This window comes from Danio rerio, chromosome 21 (genome assembly GCF_052040795.2).
Source record: "Danio rerio strain M-AB ecotype USA chromosome 21, GRCz13ab, whole genome shotgun sequence".
NCBI lineage: Eukaryota > Metazoa > Chordata > Actinopteri > Cypriniformes > Danionidae > Danio > Danio rerio.
Window position 1 is genome coordinate 7,478,293 of NC_141041.1, and position 15,332 is coordinate 7,493,624.

Genomic DNA, 15,332 nt, shown 5'->3' on the forward strand with positions numbered 1-15,332 from the left:
GAGTTCAGTGGAAATTAGTTTGTGTGTGTGTGTGTGTGTGTTTTTAGGGCTGGTTAGCAGAGGTCGAAGGAAGGATGCCGGTAAAGAGTGACACTTCACGGAGGACGAGCACCGTATACGAGACCCAAAACAGCACACCACCCACCAACAACAACTGTGCACAGGATAGAGAGAGGTACACACTCACACACACATAAACACACGTCTGTGCTTCTGAGGGACCTTTTGACTTTTGAATTTCATTTGATTTAAAATGAATGAACTTTTGCTTGAGTTCTAACTACGCACCTATTTTGTTTATTACTGGTTTAATCAATCATTTTCTGCATTTTATCGCAATATATTTTAATTTATCTCAGTTAAAACATTTAAGTTAATGTTTTGGTCACACTTTAGAATAAGGTTTCATTTATTAATGTTATTTAATGTATTAACTGACATGAAATAATAATGAAAAATACGTGTACAGCATTTAAGAATCATAATTAAACAATGAACAACTTTATTTCCTTTAACTAAGGTTAATGCTCACTCTCAGTTTCCAGTTGGTTTTGTTTTCATGACAGCTGCTATAGTTATTGTGTACGTGTGTGTGCGTGTGTGTGATGGAGCAGTCCGGATGGCAGTTACACAGAGGAACCGAGTTCTGAGGTCCAGACATCTAATGAATCTAAAGTCCAGCCAGAAACAGCCGAGTCTGGAGATGAGTTTGATGATGCTGAGGAAGACATGCTTCCGACCATCGGCACCTGCAAAGCCCTTTACCCATTCGAAGGTATTTCAGCAATAAATACATATTCACAGCAATAATATGAGCTCAGGCTCAAACCCTAGTGAGCACCCTCAAATCACTCCAAATGACCCAGCAACTGCATAGCAACACATTAAAATTACACTAACAACTGCATAGCAAAATACTCAAATCACCCCAGCAACCGCATAGGAACATACTCAAATCACTACAGCTACTGCATAGCAACACACTATTTGCCATTCAAGTTACCCACAGCAACCTCAGAGTTACATACTCAAATTACCCCAGCAACTGCATAGCAACATACGCAAATCCCCCTAACAACTGCATAGCATTAGCAACATACTCAAATCACCACAGCAACCGCATAGCAACACACAATGGGCCACTTAAGTCACCTACAGCAACCGCATAGTAACATACTTAAATAACCCCAAGTGACCCAGCAACTGCATAGCAACATTCTTAAATCACCCTGGCAACCGCATAGCAACATACTCAAATCACCACAGCACCGCATAGCAACACACTATGTGTCACTTAAGTCACCCCTACAACTGCATAGCAACATACTCAAATCACCACAGCAACCGCATAGCAACACACTAATTGCCATTTAAATTACCCACAGCAACCTCAGAGCAACATACTCAAATCACCCTGGTAACCGCATAGCAACATACTCAAATCACTCCGGCAACTGCATAGCAACATACTCAAATCACCCTCAGCAACTGCATAGCAACACACTATTGGCCATTCAAGTTACCCACAGCAACCTCATAGCAACATACTCAAATCACCCTAACAACTGCATAGCAACATGTTTTAATCACTGTTACAACTGCATAGCAACATACACAAATCACCACAGCAACTGCATAGCCACACACTATGGGCCACTCAAGTCACCCACAGCAACCGCATACCAACATACTCAAAACACCCTAACAGCTGCATAGCAACATACTCAAATCACCACAGCTACCACATAGCAACACATGGGCCACTCAAGTCACCATTAGCAATTTCATAGCAAGATACTCAAATCACCCTAACAACTGCATAGCAACATACTAAAATCATCACAGCAACTGCATAGCAACACATGGGCAACTCAAGTCACCCTCAGTAACCTCATAGCAACATACTAAAGTCACCCCAGCAACCACATAGCAAAGTACTCAAATCACCCTAACAACTGCATAGCAACATACTCAAATCACCACAGCAGACCAATCAAATCACCCCAGCAACCGCATAGCAACGCACTGTAAATGTAATCATAAGAGACTTGTTTTTCATAGTTTGCCATCACTCTCTCTGTAGGTCATAACGAAGGCACGATTGCAATAACAGAGGGTGAGCTCTTGTACGTAATAGAGGAAGACAAAGGTGACGGATGGACGCGTGTTAGAAGAAATGAAGAGGAGGAAGGTTACGTTCCCACATCCTACGTCGAGGTCTTTCTGGACTCCAACGCCAAAGGTGCCATAACCTACATATGACAGAGAGCTTCAGCTCCTCAGTCTGTTTGTCTATGAACACTCTCTAGGGTGTGTGTATATATTCCTGACTGTCTTCAAGCCAAGAATGTGACATTTTTTTAACTGTTTTTTGTAAAGTGGACAGACTTTTGTTTTTCTGAATGACTAAATGATTGTAAAAGTCTAAGCACATGATGGTTGTAGACATTAGTCCACCATAGTTTCATATGGCGGTAGTATCAAGGACTGTAGAACACACAAGACATGTTACTCGTATCTTTTTGAATGGGGAAAGTGTAACCGTCAAAATGGCGAATAAAGCCCCATCTACTAGTACAGAAGCCAATCATTGGTCGCTATATGGCGGATAAAGTCTGCCTTCTAGTACAGGAGCTAATTATCGATCGCTATATGGCTGATAAAGCCCGCCTTCTAGTACAGGAGGCAATCATCGATCGCTATATGGTGGATAAAGCCCGCCTTCTAGTACAGGAGCCAATCATCGATTGATTTCTGGCAAACAAAAGCCCACCTTCTAGTACAGGAGCCAATTATCAATCGCTATAAGGTGAATAAAGCCCACCTTCTAGTACAGGAGCCAATCATCGATCACTATATGGCGAATAAAGCCCGCCTTCTAGTACAGAAGCCAATCATCGATCGCTATATTGCGAATAAAGCCCGCCTTCTAGTACAGAAGCCAATCATCAATTGCTATATGGCGAATAAAGCCCGCCTTCTAGTATAGAAGGCAATCATCGATTGCTATATGGCAAATAAATCTCGCCTTCTAGTTCAGGAGCCAATCATCGATCGCTATATGGCGAATAAAGCCCGCCTTCTAGTACAGGAGCCAATCATCGATTGCTATATGGCGATTAAAGCCCACCTTCTAGTACAGGAGCCAATTATCAATCGATTGATGGCGAATAAAGCCCGCCTTCTAGTACAGAAGCCAATCATTGATCATTACATAGCGAATAAAGCCCGCCTTCCTAGTATAGGAGCCAATCATCGATCGCTATATGGCAAATAAAGCCTGCCTACTAGTTCAGGAGCTAATAATCGATACCTATATGGTGAATAAAGCCCGCCTTCTAGTACAGTAGTCAATCATCGATCGCTTTGTGGCGAAGAAAGACCGCCTTCTAGTACAGGAGCCAATCATCGATCGATATAGAAATGAAACTAATGAGACAGTTGTTGTTGAATTTTATTGTCGATTCCTAATATGAAATTAATCGTAAGCTTTAAAAAGTTTTGGGGAATTTAATATTTCCTTATTCAAACAGAATGCCCGAGCATACTGTAGAGAGGCGCTTCAATGATGGCCGCCGAGTGAAATGACTTGTCTTAAAAGGACTTTGGTAGTATCTTGTAGTATTGAGATGCAGCGCATGTTAGATTGTTCCAGTTAAATCTACACGCAAATGCAACACATATGTGGAGATACGTGCAAGTTTTTCTACTTTTTTCATACGTAGTCATTGTAAATAAACGTACAGTCCAGCCTAGATCATAGAGTTAAAAATAATGTTTGTTCCTGAAAAATGATTTTTACGCTCACATTGGCATCAGCTTTAAGCAATAGGAAGAATAACGTTTACAAGTAGCAAATGTTTTTAGGAAACCTTAATTGTTAAATCATCATTTGCTAATACTTGTCAGATTATGGGTTTTATGGCTGTTATGTTTGGGTGTGAGATATATATATAGCTATGGTACTGTCATAATAGCTTTAATATGATAAAAGTTTGTTTTAACTTTACTAAAAACAATCAAAATTCCACTAAATTTTTAGTAAGTTATAAAATATACATTTTTGTTTTTTTATATAGTTTCAATTATGATGTGGTTCAATAATATCGCCCTGTCCACACGAACATGGGTATTTTTAAAAACCAGCTTTTCCACAGTATGAGCTCATTCACATCTAAAAAACAAGACGCAATGCTTTGAAATGGTTTTTAAAAAAGCACATAAATAAAACAATAAAGACAAAGCATGAGGGTATTCGCAGTGTCGTAGCGCAAAATGCAGAGGCCCCCCTGCAGGGATCACTGACGGGGGCCCCTTGATGATTGGGGGGAGGGCGATCGCGGGAGACGATCGCGGGGAAGCGATCACAAATTAAGGAGCGATCACATAGAGCGGGAAAGGGGGGCGGGGTGGAGCGACAACGCGGAGAAGCCTTCATAAACTGAGGAGCGAACCGAAACCGAAATCGGCGAGAGCGTCAAAGTAGCCAGAAGTCATTCATTTTCAATGAGAACCGGCACCGAGAAACAGTGTGGCGCGTCTTCTCCGGTGTGAGCGTCAACGAGAGATCAAATCAAGTCAACTTTGAGCAATGATATGATGCGGTTCGGCGGCAAGCAATCAGAATGAAGTAGTCCACCGCTTGAGAGGTGTTTAGAGAACACAGACCTGTGAACTTTGGTTCCGACCACAGTTGTTCCCAAGAGTTTGATTATTGCGGTTGCTGAATTTTCAATTATTGAAAACCGCGATGACGCGGGCCCCCTAATCACACGGGGCCCCCCCACGGTGCATGCCCTGTGGGCCCGTCCGCTACGCCACTGGGTATTCGTGAACAGAAACATGGAATTATTGTCCCAACTCTGAGCTTTTCTAATTGGTCAACTGCTTTGGAACTAACAGTGATGAGCTGCACTGGGTGTAAGGCTTCTTTTAACTTCACACGGCATCTGAAAAACATGGAAAACAATCGTAAAGTAGTACATTTGAAAGGAAAAACGCATTCTGTGTGAACTGTCCCTATTGTGTCACTGAAACCAAACATTTGTTTGTCAAGAGTTTTAAAAATCTTGGGGTCTAGTACACTGTGCCACAGCCATATCACCCTGCAGCCCAAGACCAGTTACTCACTGAAGCTAAGCAGGGCTGAGCCTGGTCAGTGCCTGGATGGAAGACAACATAGGAAAACTAGGTTGCTGTTGGAAGTGGTGTTAGTGAGACCAGCAGGGGGTCCTAATGCCCCAGTATAGTGAAGGGTACGCTATACTGTCAGGTCCCAACTCTCTAGGGTCATTAAATTCCATGACACTACTAAAGAGTAGGGGTGTAACCCCAGTGTCCTGGCCAAATTCTCTCCATCGGCTCTTACCGATCAAGGCCTCTCAATCATTCCCATTCACAGAATTTTATCACTGTCTCTCCACAATAGCTGGTGTGTGGTGAGCGCAGTGGCACCAATATCCTGTGGCTGCCGTCACATCATCCAAGTGGATGCTGCACACCATGATTGACCCCCCTCAAGTGCTTTGGTTTATTGGTCATTTTACATTTTTACAGTAACTTACTGCATATTAGGAATGTGTGGTATTCTACTGTAATCAAAGTACTCAAGTACTGCCTCTGTAGGTACACAGTCAATTGTTTGGAATTTATTAAATTGTAAGTTTTGAACTGCTAGTATAAAATTACAGTAAACTACTGTAAAGTTTTCATACTGTAAAATTAAAATAAAGGGCATTTTATCATAAAAAGAAGTTGCAGTAAGTAAAAAATATGTAAATTGCAGTATGGCCCTGTTACTGTAAAACACATTTACAGGTAATTACTGTAAAGAGGCAGTTGGGGTAACTTTCTGGCAACAGTGCTACTAGTAAGTTACCGCAAAAATACAATAAAATGTCAAACATTTGGCTTATTATTACTATTATTTCCTAGCTTTGGGTTTTATGCAGTGATCTTCATTGTTTACAAGACACATGTCTGCGCAATGGCTGATCAACCAAAATACACCATGTTGACAGCCAACTGGGAGAAATAATTGACTTGTTAAGTCGTTGTATTTGAATTGAGAAATTATTCGTTTATGACCACTTTTTAAGTCATACCACACATTAAAGTGAATGGGCTGGGAGAACAACCTCATTTGAATTTAAAGCAATAGTAACAAATTTCGAGCTGAACCTTCACATACACACTCTAAGGACATCAGAGACTTATCAATATATATATATATATATTGCGATTGTGATTTTCGAAAGAAAATAAACCCATACAGTTTGATAAAGCGATTGGACCTGGAAGCCACTTCACGTGACGTCACACTATACAAGTGGATAACTGTTTTTATTGTTTTCTGATTGGCCAACATGACTTTACGGTTAGAGATATATCGCCACCTGTTGGTTTGGCATGCTCTTGACATCGTTTCATAATCGTTTTTACATTTTCATGTAAACGTGTTTTTTTAAACGCGCGTGTGTGAATAATATATACTGTATGTCGGTCACACTTTACAATAAGGTTCATTTGTTAATGTTAAGTAATCCATTTAATAACATGAACAAACAATGAACAATACATTTACTACTGTATTTATTCATGTTAATAAACGTTAGTTAATGAAAATACAGTAGTTCATTGTTAGTTCATGTTAACTGCATTAACTAATGTTACCAAGCATGAACTAGAATGTTAATAATGCATTAGTAAATGTTCAATTATGATTAATAAATGCTGTACAAGTGTTGTTCATGATTAGTTCGTGTTAGTAAATGCATTAACTAATGAACCTTATTTTAAAGTGTTACCTTTATTTCTTTCCCAAATGAAAGAAGAAAAACTCAATTTACAAAAATACCCATGAACTTGTGGCCTAGGATTAAACCAGCCAAAATACCACACTAAAAAATATTAATTAATTGGATTTACTCACTATTTTTAAGATGTGGTTGCAAACAAATGAAATGAATTTAAACAAATTAAGTTGAACATTTCTACATTTAGTTTGTTTGTTTAAACTCAGCTCATATAAAATATTTGTGTCCACTTACCTTAAAATAAAAATAAAATAAAAATCCAATTATTTTTTTTTTTTTCAGTGCAGCATCAACACACACTGAGCAAAATATTTGTTAATTATCATTTTCAGAGCTATCCAGAAAAAACAATATAGAGTTCAGTATTAGACACCCATACTGTTATGGAGCTTATTTATTCGCATCACGTTCATCGCATAGTTCAAACTAATAATGCTACAATTTTCCCCGGTTTTGCTCAGTTTTTCTTGACATCCACACAAGCATGTTTGGTTCTCCTGCTCTTTATTCCTCATAGCACCAACCGGATTTCACCAAGTAGGACATGTTCCTGGATTAAAATATGTGGTGATCCTGGAACAACATTCCAATCAGCCAATCAGAATCAAGAGATATGTTTACCGTTTTAAATTTAAGCGTACAGTTAGGTTTAAGCACTTCTACATGATTGTTATCCAACTATTATTCCTCTCTGATCTTGGGAATGATTTACAGTTATGGTTGGGTTTAGGGGTAGGGAATAGGTATGGATTACATTTTCCAACAAAGATGATGTTCCAGGATCAACATAGATGTTTATCCAGGATCACATCATACTTGGCAAAATGATGACGTGCTCTTAAACGGTCTAGTTTAGCTATTAGATATGTTTTTTGTGGATGTTTCCTCGCAGAGCTGTTTTCCTGGAGAAGGGTTTATCTTTCTGAGGGTGAGATAGAGTACTAGTTGAGTGTGTTAACCCTGTGTGTGTGTGTGAGAATGAAAAAAAAATCCAGCTAATCATATTGTGTTTGACTGCCTATGACAGCTTTGGGGTTTCTTCTGAATGTTGGGTTGGAATGTGCGTTTTAGTTTAAACATGCATGAACTTACTTTACAAGTTATTAATGTCTCCATTATTACACACACATGCATAAGCAGTGAATTTAAAAACCGACAGAGGGAACATTGGGAAAAACAACTTCTCCTGAGTGGCCTGTTTCTGTTTTACTGAAACTTTGACAGTTTTTTTTCCTTCTCTGCATAAATGCATGTTTGAGTGCGTTTCAGGCTGTGATTTGTTTGTGAATTGAACGAAAGAGATCGAATTACTCTTATCAACACGTCATGCATATTATGTATCATACTGGAAACTATTCTGTGTGTTTATATGCTCATTTTTTTCAACCCATTTTACAAGTGTACAGCTCATTTTAAGCATATACATGAAATATCATATATGTGTGTGTTTAGGGGCTTTTCACACTTGTTTTCTTGGTCGTTTTTAACCCTGGATTATCTTGTTCATTATTTTAGACTGTATGAATTGATTGCATATACTTTTAAAGTAAAATAATATAAACTATATATTATAATATAGTTTTAAAGTGAAATAATTCAAAATTGTAATGAAGAAATAAAGAAATGAGTAATTGAATTCAAATTTCTAAAACAAGCAACACTAAAAATGTCACCGAGTTATTTGTTTGAAAACAAATAATTAATTTATTAAAACTGAATAAAAAATTTAAGTATGAAAACAAATTAATTTTTTAATTAACTAAAGTTTAAAAATAGATTTTTAAAAATTAAATTAATTAACTAAAATTGATGACAAAAAGTAAATAATAATTAAAAATAAAAACAATAATAAATACAATTTTTACTACATTTTAATAGTAAATAATAATATATTAATAAACTAATAAATATTTTAAAAAACACTTGCATGCAGTGCATACAGTTGAAGTTAGAATTATTAGGCCCCCTGTTTGTTTTTCCCCAATTTCTGTTTAACAGAGAGATTTTTTTCAACACATTTCTAAACATAATATTTTTAATAAGTCATTTCTAATAATTATTTTATCTTTGCCATGATGACAGTAAATAATATTTTTCTAGACACTTCTATACAGCTTAAAGTGACATTCAAAGGTTTAAATAGGTTAATTAGATTAACTAGGCAGGTTAGGGTAATTAGGCAAGTTATTGTATAATGATGGTTTGTTTTGTAGACTATCAAAAAAAAATATATAGCTTAAAAAGGGCTAATAATTTTGTCCTTAAAATGGTGTTTAAAAAATTAAAAACTGCTTTTATTCTAGCCGAAATAAAACAAATAAGACTTTCTCCAGAAGAAAAAATATTATCAGACATACTGTGAAAATTTCGTTGCACTGTTAAACATCATTTCGGAAATATTTAAAAAAGAAAAAAATCTAAGGTGGGGCTAATAATTCTGACTTCAACTGTACATCAAAATTATTTTTAATGGAAAATTGTTATAATTATAAATTATTCATGCACATCCTCATTCCTTTTTATAATCCATCAACCCCTCATCCTTTTTGATCAAAAACATAATCCACTCTTGTTACATCCACAGCCATGAGGGAGAACACACATGGATTGGTCTAGGGGAATTTATTAAGATAAACAAACAAAGTAAAAACAAAGTATGAGAGGAATCACAACAAAACTAAGGCTGAACACTTAACCGTACGTTCACACCGAAAGCGGCGAGAGCGTCAAAGTAGCCGGAAGTCATTCATTTTCAATGAGAGCCGGCGGCGATAGGCGGCGAGGAGCAGCGCGGCGCGTCTTTGCCGGCGTGAGCGTCGAGGAGAGTTGAAATGAAGTCAACTTTATGGTAATGAGCTATGACGCGGTTCGGCGGCAAGCAATCAGAATGAAGACGTCCATCGCTTGATAGCAGTTCAGAGAACACAGACCTGTGAACTTTGGTTCCGACCACAGTTGTTCCCAAGGGTTTGATTATTGCGGTCGCCGGATTTCCCATTATTTACAATGTTTAATTACAGGAACATGCATTAAATAAGTTACTGGCGAGTTACTGATGTTCATTAATGTTATATAAATTTATCTTTAAAAAGCGGGAATCTCACGCGATGTGACAGTACAAAACAGTACTGCTGCTTCAGGATATTTCAGACATATGGACACATATTGGATAAATAGAGCAAAGGCACACCACATGCAACTTGATCTTCCATTGTTGTATGAATTTGATAAGAAGTGCGCAACATTTTCACGCTAGAAACATGTTTTATGCAGGAATGTAACTGATATGCTGCAAAGGCTCCTTTAAATATGAGATCAATGTAGCGAGTTTTGACGCTCTCGCCGCAGGAGCTGAAGGCAGACAGCGTTGTCGCCAGGGCGGCCAGAGCGACCTTGGACGCTCTCGCCGCTTTCGGTGTGAACGTACGGTAAGGAGCACAACTCCGCGTCTGGATGGCCGCTCAAGTCCCCGCCTCCAGGTGCTGCAGCTTGGGTTCCTATTAGCCGGCTGTTAATGATCCGTAGGTGCAAAGAAATCTACTCAGAACAAAACAGGCAATACAAAAACTCCAGAGGGCGACAAAATAGAATGCGCAAAAAGCAATATGGCCTTGAGTCGGAGCACTCACTCTGGTCCCCCCGGGCACTGTGGTGGTTGGGGAAATTCCAAATTGAACCAAAACACTTGATTACAATTGGCTCAAGGTTGACAAGCAAAATTCGGGACATTGTAACCTAAAAACTTAAAAAAAAAAAAAACTTATTATAACAGATATATAACAGCCAACAAAATAAGACAATCCAGGGTTAAAGTATGTGTGAAAAGCCTTTCATATAATGCACGGATCCATCCATTCACCAAGTCTAACATGTTTTTCTTTGTTTTTGTTTTTTTTTTTGTTTTTTTGTTTTTTTCATCTGTTTGTTTGTCTGTTTGTATGACTGCAGATTCGTAAAGTATGGAAGGAGGACTCAGTGGTGCAGGGCAAACAGCAGCCGCATGTTGGAGAAACTACAGCCAAGGAGAGACAGACACAAAATACAGAAACGAAACCAGAGTGACAGGCTCTAGAGACTCTGTAGAGTGTGACATTAACAGTGACATCAGAGAAATATGACGACTTTTAGATTTATTATGACCTGTGTGTTATTTTATAATGAGGTGAATATGATCTGCGTATATCATTTTTGCTTTACGGCTCTTCATCGCTGCTGAACGACGCTAATGTTCGTTTCTTTCAGCCTGTGTGAGTGAATGAATGTGTGTGTGTGTGTGTGTGTGTGTGTGTGTGTGTGTGTTTGGCCTGGCTTCAGATCCTTTGGTCAATAATAAACTAAAAACCTGGGAATGTGGTCTGTAAAAGGAGCGAAAGTTGCGGATGATATACAGTTGAAGCCAAGATTATGAGCCCTCCTGTGTGTTTTTGTTATATATATATATATATATATATATATATATATATATATATTTCCCAAATGATGTTCAACAGAGCAAGGAATTTTTTTACAGTATTTCCTATAATATTTTTTCTTCTGGAGAAATTCTTATTTGTTTTATTTCGGCTATAATAAAAGCAGTTTTTAATTTTTATAAAAGCAGTTTTCAATATTATTAGCCCCCTTTTTCAATTAACTACAGCAGTGGTCCTCAACATTTTTATCACCGCAAACTGGTCAACACTTTACAATTTTACCGCGAACCATTGACTGTTTTTTCAGAGGATGACAAGCTGTCACTCAGATACAAGTTTTATTTATGGAGAAAATTACAAGGCCACTGCAGATCATTAGTCTACCGAAATATGTATATTTAATACAAGCTGAATGGTCTGTTATTATCGAGTAACTATCGGTGCACTCCTTGAGGCATTCGTTCAACTGGGTGCATCTGGAAGGCGCTAGCATGACACGTCTCTTGCACGCGCAAGCTGCACACCTTCATTGAAAAAAACGAACTTGCGTGAACTTTAGAAAAGACGTGATATGCGAACAGCCCCTATAAGGCCGCCGTCATTTGAGATCTCCAGCATTTGATCTTCTTGCACAGACATGATGGATTTACCCTATTTGTTGACAAATGGGTTGCGGATCTATTCCTTGGCAGTTCACAGAACTTTCACTGGGCTTTTTCCCGTACGCAAAGAAACTTTCCAAAGACTTCTGTTTCCTACTCATTTTGCTGCTTGAGGGTTAAATTTGGGCGCTCAAGTGGCCGAGATGTAAGCGAGAGTATATGGTCATTTTTCAAAATAAAAGATTATTCAAATTAAAAGATCCTTCAGACTCAGATAATAAATAAAACAGAAACAATTGATTTTTGATTACCAATTGATAATTGATTACCAATTGGTCCGTGGCCTGGAGGTTGAGGACCACTGATCTACAAAACAAACACTGTTATACAATAACTTGCCTAATTAACCTAATAATTAAGTCTTTAAATGTCATTTTAAGCTAAATACTTGTATCCTGAAAAGTATCTAGTCAAATATTATTTACTGTCATCATGGCAAAGATAAAATAAATCAGTTATTAGAAATGAGTTATTAAATCTATTCTGTTTAGAAATGTGTTGAAAAAAATCTTGTCTTCATTAAACAGAAATTGGGAGAAAATTATACAGCGGGGCTAATAATTCAGACTTCAACTGTAAGTGCTGCATTTCATCCAGAATCACACCGGTGAAGATGAAAATGCTAATTAAGGCTGTGTTTATTTGACTGAAAAATATAGGAAAAGCAGCAAAATTCTTAAATGTTATCACAATTCAACAGAACTGCTTTATATTTTGACGTATTTTTAAGATGGAATTGAATCCTGTGTTGAAATGCTGAATTTTGAGCATCGTTACTCTTTAGTCTCACCTTCAGAAATCATTTTAATGTTATGATGTTGTGCTGATATAGTATTTCATTTATCAATAAAGCTTTTGATTATTAATTTTGGTAGTGTAGCAAGGATTATAAAGCGCTTGAAGCCACAAAAACCTCACAATATGAATAATATTAATTTTTAATAATATGAAACAAGCTTAAATTTGTAATAACATTTCAGAATATGACAGATTTTGCTGTTCTTCATTAAATAAATGCAGCCTTGGTGAGCATAATTGTTACGAATACATTAAAGGTGCTGTATGTACGCTTTTGACTCTTCTAAAGCATAAAAATACCATAATATGTTTGCAGATATTTAAGAAACATGCTTAAGTGAACATTCTTTTTTTATCTGAAAAACAATGCTGAAGTCAGATATTCTGCTTGGAAAATGTGCGTTACGTGCCGTAATGTCTGTCTTTGTTTTGGTTATTTTAACCCGCCCAATGCCAGTTTAGCCAATTATATTTCAGCAGCCCGGGTTGCCTTGGTGGAAAACTGCGTATTTAATTCATTCATCCAGTCAGGAAGGCTTTTAAACATGTGTCTGTGACCAAAATGCGACCTCTGGTGCACAGTAGCAGACTCCAAAATGAGTCTCAGATTCAGAGTTCCACTTGAGGTGGTTATTAAAGTGCAAATAATATAAATATTATGGACATTAACATTAGGTGAGCAGGTTACATTGTAACCCTGTGTCCTAGCAACACGCTACATGACGAGATTTGCAGTGATAAGCAATTTGGCTCTTTGCACCAAACTCAAAATGTCAGAAATTTAAATACAGCCATTCAGAAGCACAGAATAGTGCACTCGCTGCACTCCAATGAAATGGTATGGTTTATCTAATTAATACATATTAAACCTCTTTAACATTATTAAATGTAGATGTTGAAACACGAGTTGGTTTTGAGTTCTAAAGTTCAATTTCAAACGGTTTATTTTGTTTTGAAGATCTGCTGCTGCTTTCAGTAGTATGGCAATAAATGTCATGTAAAATGGCGTTCACACTCACATTATTAGCATTTAACACTGAATAAAGCACATGTGGTGTACCTGAGGTGATCATTGTCAGTTTATCCTGTTGTTCATCTGTGAGAAATAGAAGCCTTTTCTAAAATCTAAATTTCATCTGTTGGTTAGGACAGAAGCTTAATTTAACATGGCAAATGCTCCTTCTATCGTGTGCCGTTGCTTTTATTAAGAACACGACCTAAATCAGCCTTTAGGCTCGATAGTCATGCACACTCCTGTTGGTGTCATCAATCTGGCAACCTGTGCTTGCATGTGTTTTGATCCAGGAATGCAATACTTAGTTCAACCACTGGGTGTCAAACTTACATACTGCACCTTTAAAAACAATCTTTTGGTCGTCATGCTTATTTTTTTTCAAACTAAAAATCAGATTTACGCTGTTTGTGTGTCTTCAAGTGCCCTTCAGTTGCACTTTTCCAAGGTGCAACTAATAATTTTTTTTTTTTGAGACAAACAGCTTCAAAATCCCTCATGATGTCACTCCTTTATCAGACCACGCCCCTTAAATACCCTCCGCCTCCCAAATATATCAGCTGCTGGCCATTGGTTGCGTCCTCATGGCATACGGGGAGGCTTCACTGACCAATAGCATGTCAGCTTGCCCTGGCACCTCCTCTGTCTCCGCCCTTCCAGTGCAATTACTAATCACGTCTGTTTACCATCTCTCTTTTTTGTACTAAATCAATCCCTTCACCTTTTCATTCATTTTACGCTTCACCTTAACCGTCCAATCGTCATGCTTGTGCGCTGTTTTATTTTACATTTGTTTGTTTGTTGTCTGGCAGGGGAGGGGCTGTATTTACATACATGAATATGCTAACGTCCTGTTGATATGGGTATGTATTTATTGTGACAGCTGTTTTGTTTATGTCTTCATGGTTTTTACCCTGTGGAGAAAAACTACCCTGCAACCTCATCGTTGTGATTACCATAGCAAAGAGGCCTATATATATATATATATATATATATATATATATATATATATATATATATATATATATATATATATATATACATATATATATACAGTATACAATGGTTTAAATGTACTCTGAGCCAAATGTACAGGATAATCAGACATTTAACATGCATCATGTGAGCTGTGTTTGGGGTTTGGCTCTTATAACCTAAAGAATGGAGGCTGAAGTGATCACTGCAGGGTTGTTTTCAATTTATTTTATTTGTTATGCAACGTCTGTCGTGAAGAGATTATATATTTTACATTTTATCTTCTTCCACTGACTACTCACCATCCCTGAGGCACATAATAAGTTTCACTTTTTATTATTATTATGTTTTTTTAAGATATTGTGCAGGACAGGTCTTAGATATTTAATTGTTTTTATTTTTATCATTACTTGAGCAAATTCAAAACATCATGGAAATCTGCGTACATCTGCCGAATGCTTTGGTTTAATGCAGCGCTTATCAACGGATTGTGATATTGTATGTTGTTTAAATGGAGCAGCCTCTCCTGATAACTGACCGATGTGTTATTGCTGAGCGTGTAAATATGAAAGTGTTATAAATGAAAGAAGGCTTGAAACATCTCACCGTTTTAAAGAGGAAAACATTGTTACGTCCGTCTTCCCAACACTCTGTCTCG

At 37.4% G+C, this 15,332-nt stretch overlaps 1 protein-coding gene across 43 annotated transcripts in view; it reads left to right on the plus strand.

Annotated features, from left to right (window-relative positions):
• The window catches only part of fnbp1b (formin binding protein 1b), a 174,279-nt gene extending 160,535 nt beyond the window's left edge, over positions 1–13,744 (plus strand). For 21 of the 43 annotated variants that reach the window (XM_087300615.2, XM_087300619.2, XM_087300622.2 and 18 more), the window contains 3 exons: positions 48–175; positions 612–775; positions 2,084–2,277. In XM_087300615.2, the coding sequence (XP_087156741.1) occupies positions 48–175; positions 612–775; positions 2,084–2,262 (471 nt within the window). In that variant the 3' untranslated portion in view covers positions 2,263–2,277. Of the gene's footprint in view, positions 1–47; positions 176–611; positions 776–2,083; positions 2,278–10,763 lie in introns of those variants that run through there. The other 22 variants (XM_087300623.2, XM_087300640.2, XM_087300635.1 and 19 more) reach the window with 6 other exon arrangements.
• Positions 13,745–15,332: the final 1,588 nt, after the last annotated feature.